Genomic DNA, 9,659 nt, shown 5'->3' on the forward strand with positions numbered 1-9,659 from the left:
ATGTTGGAGTTTTGTATAAAGTTAGTGTCAAAGTTCATTTGGCCTTTAATCTCAATTCTCAGATACGCAAAAGATGTGAAATGAGCTGAAGAAATTTTACTACAGTTTATGATTTTCTTAAATATTGAAGCCACGCCTCCTTTTCTGTTCTCACTAGATAATTGCAGTTCAGATTCAATGAGAATGATCGTTTCATTATCGTTTCATTATCAGAAACAGAACATGGATATTATGAGGGTTGCTGGTTTATTTATTATTGTAGAATTGTGTTGTGCTGCTGACGGTCGATTATTTGAGTTCACAGAAACGGATCAGATGAACTGAACGGATCCTCTCTGGCTGCAGTTCGCGCTCCCGTCACAAGGGGGCAGAATGTCGCCGCCAGGTGAGTCGGTTCTGTGTAAACAACCAACAGTTGGACTCGTTCATGATTTCCTATTTCCTATTTAATTTCCTATTTTAAAGTTCGGCAGGCCGAACTTTCCAGCTTCGTCTGTACTTCGGAACCAAACGATTCGGGATCTTGTTCCGTCGGAAGGTATTTACAGACCCACATAATACCGCCGTTTCCTTGACAACGAGATTTGCTTGTTAATCCCAAACGGCCCACAGACAGATTTGTTCAGGAAGTAAGTAAACTGGAATTCATCAGAACCGGAACATGAGCGACACGTTTAGACTGAACTGTATCGGCGGAACCGGATCTTTTAACTGAACTGTTCTCTTGTCTCCAGCTGGACCGGTTCGGATGGAGGAGGAACTGTTCGCTCCGTCATGGTGGGTCAGCTGGTTTCCCGAACAGAACCAGCGGAGTTCGGTCTGTAAACAGAACCAGGCTCTTTGTTCGCTTCGGTCCAAATGGTTCCGATTCATTCAGAGCCCAAATGAGACTCTAGAGATGATTCATATGTGTTCATTTGATGATTTATGATTATAACATTTTAAGTCCACTAAAACCGAACCTGGTCCAGATGTGGTCGCTGGTGCCACCAGAATCCGGTCAGAGTGGTGACGATGTGTAATGACATCACTTCCTGTCTGTGAACCTGGATGTCTGTCCTCCATGCAGCTCCTCGCCAGAAGAGGCGGCTTTCGACGTGGTGATCGGTTGCATCCTGGAGATCATCATGGGTAACTGAGTTCAACCTGCAGATGCAACCAGTACACCCAGCGCTCCCAGTTAGAGCCACTGGTTTGTGTTTCCTACAGAGGAGGACTTCCAACTGGTCCAGCGCAGCTTCTTGGATCGGCACTACCTGGAGTTCGAAGAGTCTGATGAGAACAAGCTGAGCTACACGCTGATCTTCAACGAATACGTGAGTGGCAGCATCAGGCCTCTGATTGGCCCGTTGCTGGCAGCATCAGGCCTCTGATTGGCCCGTTGCTGGCAGCATCAGGCCTCTGATTGGCCCGTTGCTGGCAGCATCAGGCCTCTGATTGGCCCGTTGCTGGCAGCATCAGGCCTCTGATTGGCCCGTTGCTGGCAGCATCAGCCCTCTGATTGGCCCGTTGCTGGCAGCATCAGCCCTCTGATTGGCCCGTTGCTGGCAGCATCAGCCCTCTGATTGGCCCGTTGCTGGCAGCATCAGCCCTCTGATTGGCCCGTTGCTGGCAGCATCAGCTCTCTGATTGGCCCGTTGCTCTGCAGGTGGAGCTGCTGGAGAAACCTCTGGAGGAATGTCTGATGAAGAAGATCCCTGGATTCAACATGGCCAGTTTCACACAACTGCTGATGTGAGCTACGGAAGCTCAGAGCTGCCAAACCATCAGAGCTCACATGGAGCCTATTCAAGTTTCCATTTATATTTACAGACGTTTCGTTCTAACCTGCTGCTGTGTTTATGGCTCAGAAACTCAAATTGTGCTTCTGTTTCCTGGCCACCAGGTGGCAGACTGACGCTTTCTCCTGTCTTCTGCAGGCAGCACAAAGAAGAAGTCCCAGACGAGATGTTTGACATGCTGCTCACTTTCATCGACTTCATGGCCTTCAAGGAAATGTTGGTCGAGTACCGAGCAGTGAGTGGAGCGGCACAATTTGAGCAGATCGGGACACTGCGGACGCTCTGGTTGACCTCTGGTTGACCTCTGGTTGACCTCTGGTTGTTGTCCTGTGTTTTCAGGCGAAAGAGGGTCGAGGTTTGGACCCAAGTCAGGATCTGCTGGTGACTTCCCTAAACCCGGCAGCTTCTGCTGGACACCAGTAGAACCACCAGAACCACCTCAGCCCTCATACTGGACCCGCCTGACAGAAACTCTGACCTGATTCAAGACAAGAACTCCCTGAGTGATGAATGGATGAATGGATGGATGAATGGATGAACTGTGTTTAATCTAAGTTCTTGTTTCGTCTGAATTTAATGAAACTGAATAATTTTCTCTTCCTTCACTGAAGGTCGTCATAATGATTTTAATGTTTGTGAATAAATTGTCTTTGATTGTCAGATTCCTAAAATGAATTTTTCAATGAAATTCACTGAAAGTCCTTTATTGTAAATATATTTCATAAAATGAGCTTTAAAAATCTGATTACAGTGAAAACATAAATGAAAACATGAACATCTGGATCAGATCCTGGATCACATCTGGATCAGATCTGGATCACATCTGGATCAGATCCTTCTATGTAAACAAACATTTTCATTTAAAATGAAGGAAAACAAACACTTTGATCTAAATAATTTAGACTTTTATCATCAAGCTGCCGACTTTCTTTCCTTTAATTGGTTTGCTGAGCTTAGATGATGATTGGGTCAATGTGGAGGCTTGGTTCTGGTGGTCCTGGTTCTGGTGGTCTTAGGTGGGCACGGTGCTGGTGGCGGCGTTTCCTCCGTCGGCCCTCCAGTCCAGGTAGGACAGGAAAGTTCCAGCGCCGTACAGCAGCGTCAGCACCGCTCCGAAGAACTGCAGGGAGAGGAGAAACATCTGCAGACGGTCGCAGTCAGGGCTGCAGGAACAGCCGTTCCCTGAACAGCCGTTCCCTGAACAGCCGTTCCCTGAACAGCCGTTCCCTGAACAGCTGTGCAGGGTTAGGGTTACACCTGCTAGCTGCACAGCAGGAACCCTGATGGTTCCCACCTGCAGAAGCAACCAATCAACAGCTGGTTGGTTCTCCAGTCCCTGTTGATGCAAGCCTCCATGCTGTTGACCTCTGACCTCAACCTGTTGGCTGCTGTCTCTTGCTCACCTGACCATCATCTGAGAAGAAGCCATTTGAAGGTGGAGTTCAGTGAAATCTTGTTAAGTATTGACTTCATGAATCATTTTCTGATCAGATCCCTGGTTTCCTGCTGCACAGGGTCAAAGGTTAAAGTTTTCACACCTTAATCTGAAACTCGTGATGCATTGTCGCTAACCAGTCGACCCAGTAAAAGCTGATCAGGTGATCTGTGGGTGTGGTGGCGTCATGCGGCTGTAAAACTCCTGATCTGTACTTTTCCATGTCAGACTTTAAATCCTCCCGGTCCAGATGTACTGGATCCGGTCCAAACCCGGTCCAGATGTACTGGATCCGGTCCAGACCCGGTCCAGATGTACTGGATCCGGTCCAAACCCGGTCCAGACCCGGTCCAGATGTACTGGATCCGGTCCAAACCCGGTCCAGATGTACTGGATCCGGTCCAAACCCGGTCCAGATGTACTGGATCCGGTCCAGACCCGGTCCAGATGTACTGGATCCGGTCCAGAGAGGTTCAGAACCAAAGCCTGGACCTGTTTGGTGGGTAGTCTCTGCTCCAGGCTTTGGGTTTCGGTCTAAGCGGGAAACTTTCTCCAGCTTCCACAGGAGGAAGATTCATTTCACAAACTATTTGGGTTCTGGAGCCTTTAGAGTGAAACTCAGCGGCCTCCTGCAGGCCTTCAGGCGTCTTCTTTCATGATCAGATGAGACACATCCACAAGGTGCCTGCCTGGAGGAGTGAGGCTTTCCGGCATGGTGGCGGCAGCATCATGCTGTGGGGCGTTTCAGAGGAATAATGGAGAACTTACAGCGGCTGCACCGATGTGTCCGTGGAAGGACGCGTTGAACCTCCGGACCGTGGCGGCGTTGGTCAGGAAGGCGGTGAGGTAGAGCAGGGCGGCCACTCCGTTATACATCATCACCTGCAAACAACACCAGAACCGGGTCAGGTTCTGCTAACCAAGAATCTTCTCTACTTCACCTTCTTTACCTCACTGTATCGGTACCAGTACCACCGGACCTCAGCAAGGCCCAGAAATGAGCCGCTCCACCTACCGTCATGGTCCAGGGAACAGCGGAGAGCCTCTGGGGGACGCTGAAGAGCAGGACGAGGAAGAGGAGGGTGGTGAGGATCCACAGAGAGACGGCCACAAACATCACCCAGCCGTAGGCGTGGTGCAGCCAGTAGGGGGCGCCGGCAATCAGAGCCCAGTGCAGCAGGCCAATACCTGCAGCGCAGAGGAAGAGAGGCTGCAGAAGGAGATGGCCAGCAGACCAGAACCAGAACCATCAGAACCAGAATGAATTTATGAAACCATTTCAATTTTTGGTCTGGTGATGAATTCTCTGTGAATCTGTTGCAGATCTTCCTCTGTAACATTCAGAGCTGGAATGATGCAGAGAACAGCAACCAGCAGGAACGCTCCGGTTTCACTCCGGTTTCTCTCCGGTTTCTCTCCGGTTTCTCTCCGGTTTCTCTCCGGTTTCTCTCCGGTTTCTCTCCGGTTTCTCTCCGGCTTCACTCCGGCTTCATTCATGCTAACAAAGTGATGCTAGCAGAGTGATGTTGACAATCCAGAACACTCCATAGTCTGTAGGATGTGCTGCTGCAGAACCACAGAAAGCTCCCAGTTGTTCCAGAACTGGACTGGAAACCATCACTAGGATGCTGGACACCAGAACTTGATTGTATAATCGGTACTTTACTTTGAAATTTCAAATAAATGGAAATGACTTCCTGTTCAGGTCTTGAAGTAATCCAGCTTCTCTTGTCTTTCCCATTTTGAAGAAAAATCAAGAGGAAAATTAGATCTACACCTCAGAGGAAGATGAGGTTGATATTTGCTGTTTCTCACTTTGTCTTTTCTGCCATTCAGCTGCCAGGTGCCATCATGGTTCTGGAGCTAAAGTAGCTAAAACTGTTATAATGAACGTTCTGTGTGTTTCTCTGCTTCTTTCAGGTGAAACGTCGTCTGTTTACATGGATTATCTCTGGTTCAGACACTGATGGTGGTTCAGTCTGTAGGAACCGGGTCAGAGCCGTTCTTACCGTTTCAGCCGCCATCAATGCCGCCGGGACACTGCGCAGGAACGACATGTCCATCCTGGACGTGGCATCGGAGACCAGCCCCCGCAGCCTGCCGGCCCCCTGCTGGGGCTGTGGGGAGCTGGTCTCCGTGGTTACCTTGGAGGGGAAGTCCACCATGTTATTTTCTTCTGGAGATTTGCCTCAGAAAAACAGCAGCACTCCACACTGTTCAGATCAGGAGCTGCAGAATTAGGTCTGTTTTAAACCAGAGAACAAGAAGCAGCACAGCATTCTCCTGCTGCTACTGGGCACTAACAGAGGCAAGAACACACTTCCTCCTCCTACACACACAGACACACAGACACACACACACACACACCAAGTGTTTCGTCACCTCCCTCCTATCTGCTTCTCTCTCCCAGCACCGCCTCCCATATGGCTCCCAGGAGCCTCTCACCTGGTAACTCATTAATATCAGGACAATAACACACACACACACACACACACACACACACACACACACACACACACACACACACACACACACACACACACACATACACACACACACACACACACACTAAGGCTGACTCAACAGCGCCCTCTGGTGTCTAACCTGGTTTCACATTTTAACGCTAAATCATTTCTGTTGTAATGCTGGAGATAATGTTGATGTTTGAATATTGATCGTCTGTATCAGGGCCGGGCAGAAACATTTGGAGGGGCAGGGGCTCAAAGTTAAAAAAAGCCACAGTGAACAAAATCTTAAAACACCGAACAACAACACAGCAACAGCAACGTAATAATCCAGAATCTAATTGGATCCTAATTAAAAATCTAATTAGATCCTAATTAAGAATCTAAGTGGATCCTAATTAAGAATCTAATTGGATCCTAATTAAGAATTTAATTGGATCCTAATTAAGAATCTAATTGGATCCTAATTAAGAATCTAAGTGGATCCTAATTAAGAATCTAAGTGGATCCTAATTAAGAATCTAAGTGGATCCTACTATAATGATATAGTAGTACATGCAAGAAAATGTAGCATATTTTCCCCAACAGGTGCTACGTTTGATCTGAGAATGTAGATGTTAAACAGACTGGAGAGAGGTCAAAGGTTATGAAGTTATGAAATAAAAACATTTGCAGCCATTTTACCATTTAAGCCCTAATAATATCTATTTAACCTCTAGAACAATTTGGCTGCAGATTGATTTATAGACCAAAAACACTCAAAGCGTTTATATAATTTGTTTGATGTTTGCACCTTTAGATCTAGAATTGTAAGATTGGGATATTGAGGCAAAGAGAACTTAGTAGCTCCTGGTAAGGGCCAATCAGGGGCCTCCAGACATTCAGGGGCCCCAGATGTTTAGGTGCCCCAGATGTTCAGGGGCCCCAGATGTTTAGGGGCCCCAAATGTTCAGGGGCCTCCAGACATTCAGGGGCCCCAAATGTTCAGGGGCCTCCAGACATTCAGGGGCCCCAGATGTTCAGGGGCCTCCAGACATTCTGGGGCCCCAGATGTTTAGGGGCCCCAAATGTTCAGGGGCCCCAGATGTTTAGGGGCCCCAGATGTTCAGGGGCCTCCAGACATTCAGGGGCCCCAGATGTTCAGGGGCCTCCAGACATTCTGGGGCCCCAGATGTTTAGGGGCCCCAAATGTTCAGGGGCCCCAGATGTTTAGGGGCCCCAGATGTTCAGGGGCCCCAGATGTTCAGGGGCCCCAGATGTTCAGGGGCCCCAGATGTTCAGGGGCCTCCAGACATTCAGGGGCCTCCAGACATTCTGGGGACCCAGATGTTTAGGGGCCCCAGATGTTTAGGGGCCCCAAATGTTCAGGGGCCCCAGATGTTTAGGGGCCCCAGATGTTCAGGGGCCCCAGATGTTCAGGGGCCCCAGATGTTTAGGGGCCCCAGATGTTCAGGGGCCTCCAGAAATGGTTTAATTGTAACACAGATCTAAACCTGTAACATCTTTTATAGAGAATAACGATATCATAAAATTTTATTCAATGCATTTAGCGGAGAAAAAAAATATTCATTCAGAATTGAATTAGGAAGTTTACTTTGTAAAAGTTCAAAAAATCATCTTGATAGTTTGATTGTTGTGTTACCATGACTACAATATGGCGTAATCTTTGTGTTTAAATTGGGTTTTTTCACAAATACATCACAGCAAATAACCAATAATCAGTGATTGATTTTAAACTTGGTCAATAAACCTGGTCTCCTTCTCACAGACTCACCTTATTGATATTTATATTTTATAAACTCTTTGTCTTCCTTTAACACTTGAGGTTCTGCAGAAACTTCTGTTTACAGTCATTCACCTCCAACCCAGATCCAGTCAGCAGCAGCTTTAACCCGCCTGGTAGAAACGCTAAGGAGAAGCAGAGCCAGCAGTCAGTAGGTGGTACCGGGTGGTATCAGGTGGTACCGGGTGGTATCAGGTGGTACCAGGTGGTATTGGGTGGTACCGGGTGGTATTGGGTGGTATCAGGTGGTACCAGGTGGTATTGGGTGGTATCAGGTGGTATCAGGTGGTATCGGGTGGTATTGGGTGGTATTGGGTGAAACCCGGTGGTACCGGGTGAGTTGTGACTCGGGGTGCAATCGGTACCGTGCCTCACATCAGGATGTCTGACATAAATCAGACATTGTTTCTATCTGTCAGTGGTTCTGACCCAGTCTGCCTGCAGAACCGGGCTTTTTGCAGAACGATTAAAGTCAGAAGTTTCTCTGTTGCTGAAGCTTTTCTGTGTTTAGTCGAGGTGGGTTTTTTCCCGCTATTGCAGGACAATTATGAAAATATAAATAGAAAGTTTTTCCAAGTCAACATCAGACCCACGTTTTTATTCACAATGTATGAACAAATATTCTTGGCCATAATTTGATAGTTGAGATCTTCCTCCTCACCATGGACCAGAGTCTGAACAACTTGGAGGCAGAAACTGAGAGTCATCACCAGACTGAGGGCCAGGCCACTTTATTTTGATGAATTATTTTATTTAGCTAAATATTATAGCTGAGGAGCACGAGCAGGCCTTCTGACACACAGATAAAAAATTTTAAAAAAACTGAAAAAGGGCACTGGGGGCATCAAGGATAAAAGGGGCAGGGGCTCAAGCCCCCTTTAACCCCCCTCTGCACGTGCCTGGTCTGTATCAGCTCTCACAGTGACCAGGACTCACATGACTCCTGTCCTCTGACAAGAGGAACTGATGGCCTTACTCAAGAAAAAGCTGATTTTGTTTCCGTCAGCTGAATATTCTCTTTATTATGTTTCTAAACTTCAGGACATAATCCATAAACTCCCCAAATAATCCAGATGATGCAGGAATCGCTGAGATGCAAACTTAATTTAGAATTAAAACTAAATCACATTTTCAGTTTGAACTGATTCAGCTCCAAAGTTTCCCAGAATGCATTTGGAGCAGAATGAAATAAATAGGGAACATCGTTGAAATGAGCACACATTTATTTATTATTTATGAAGATAAAGTCACACAGGAAAATGGCTTCAGGAACATAATCTGCATCATTTAACATCCAAACTTTCAGCTTAACACATATTCACTTTAAATTCTTCTGATTTCAGGTGTTAAAGGAGAAAAATCAGCAGATTGAACCGCAAGAAATAAATACCATCACAAGAGCAGGAAGCAGAATTATTCCACACTTCCTGTCTGAGACACCTGTAACATTTCCACACCTGCTAAAATATCAGACCCAGAAAATGGTTTGACTTAAATAAATACAATTTATCCATTAATAACATCAGATTGTTGCCCTTCAGTCGACAAGAGAAAAGATCAAACCGTGAAGATCGGGACAGGTGGACGGAGGGACAGGTGGACGGAGGGACAGGTGGACGGAGGGAGAGGTGGACGGAGGGACAGGTGGACAGAGGGACATGTGAGTCCTCAGGTGTAAAACTTGCTGTTGTTTATCTTCTTCTCCTTTGACCTGAAGACGAATAAGAGTTAAAGTTGCAGAGTGAATAAGTGAATCTGACCTGATATTAAAAACTTTGATTCTGTTCTTTAGTCACTAAAGGGTTAAAGAGGAAACAAAATCTAAATGTTTTATATTGCTGCTTTAACCTTCATAAGGAAAAGATATAAAATCATTAAAAGGATCCAGGACTAGTTGAACATGTTGCAATGTATCTATTAACTAACAGATTGCTGTTTGTCATTCGCCAGAACTCATAATTACTTCAAAACCGTCTTTTGATATATTTTTCCAACCAGGGAGGGATTTGTTCGCCTCTGGGTTGATGACATCATCAGGTCCATTCTGTGTACAATCACAGCAAGGCCAACTTTATGCTAACGGAGCTATCGCTGCTAAAATGCTAACGGAGCTATCGCTACTAGAAATGCTAATGGAGCTATCGCTTCTAGAAATGCTAACGTAGCTATCGCTACTAGAAAGACGGAGCTATCGC

The 9,659-nt window shown here is 46.6% G+C and overlaps 2 protein-coding genes across 3 annotated transcripts; one reads left to right on the forward strand and one right to left on the reverse strand.

Moving 5' to 3' along the window:
- Positions 1-357: 357 nt before the first annotated feature.
- On the forward strand, positions 358-2,441 carry arl2bp (ADP-ribosylation factor-like 2 binding protein). Of its 2 annotated transcripts, none has more exons than XM_055025823.1 (7): positions 358-385; positions 466-538; positions 1,070-1,131; positions 1,210-1,316; positions 1,649-1,734; positions 1,920-2,016; positions 2,121-2,441. In XM_055025823.1, exons 1-7 carry the CDS (start codon positions 373-375, stop codon positions 2,202-2,204), a joined length of 522 nt encoding a protein of 173 aa, XP_054881798.1. In that variant the 5' UTR covers positions 358-372; the 3' UTR covers positions 2,205-2,441. The 2 variants fall into 2 exon arrangements, with proteins under 2 accessions (XP_054881798.1, XP_054881799.1); XM_055025824.1 differs by lacking the exon at positions 358-385 and adding an exon at positions 735-777 and having other exon boundaries at positions 406-629.
- Positions 2,442-2,469: 28 nt separating this feature from the next.
- On the reverse strand, positions 2,470-5,646 carry pllp (plasmolipin). Its single transcript, XM_055025827.1, has 4 exons — positions 5,224-5,646; positions 4,232-4,403; positions 3,985-4,098; positions 2,470-2,901 (listed from the first exon to the last, which is right to left on the reverse strand). Exons 1-4 carry the CDS (start codon positions 5,379-5,381, stop codon positions 2,794-2,796), a joined length of 552 nt encoding a protein of 183 aa, XP_054881802.1. The 5' UTR covers positions 5,382-5,646; the 3' UTR covers positions 2,470-2,793.
- Between the last annotated feature and the right edge of the window lie 4,013 nt (positions 5,647-9,659).

This window comes from Poeciliopsis prolifica, unplaced genomic scaffold (assembly GCF_027474105.1).
Source record: "Poeciliopsis prolifica strain line A6 unplaced genomic scaffold, Auburn_PproV2 SCAFFOLD161, whole genome shotgun sequence".
Taxonomy (NCBI): domain Eukaryota; kingdom Metazoa; phylum Chordata; class Actinopteri; order Cyprinodontiformes; family Poeciliidae; genus Poeciliopsis; species Poeciliopsis prolifica.

Bases quoted from the DNA above. Each gene is read 5' to 3' on its own strand.
- arl2bp (XM_055025823.1), top strand. The intron at 1,132-1,209 runs GTAACTGAGTTC...TGTTTCCTACAG, and splicing joins CATCCTGGAGATCATCATGG to AGGAGGACTTCCAACTGGTC. The intron at 2,017-2,120 runs GTGAGTGGAGCG...CTGTGTTTTCAG, and splicing joins TGTTGGTCGAGTACCGAGCA to GCGAAAGAGGGTCGAGGTTT.
- pllp (XM_055025827.1), bottom strand. From the start codon at position 5,381: ATGGTGGACTTCCCCTCCAAGGTAACCACGGAGACCAGCTCCCCACAG. The intron at 4,404-5,223 runs AAGAACGGCTCT...CTGCGCTGCAGG, and splicing joins TTGATGGCGGCTGAAACGGT to TATTGGCCTGCTGCACTGGG. The intron at 4,099-4,231 runs GTAGGTGGAGCG...TGTTGTTTGCAG, and splicing joins CTGTTCCCTGGACCATGACG to GTGATGATGTATAACGGAGT.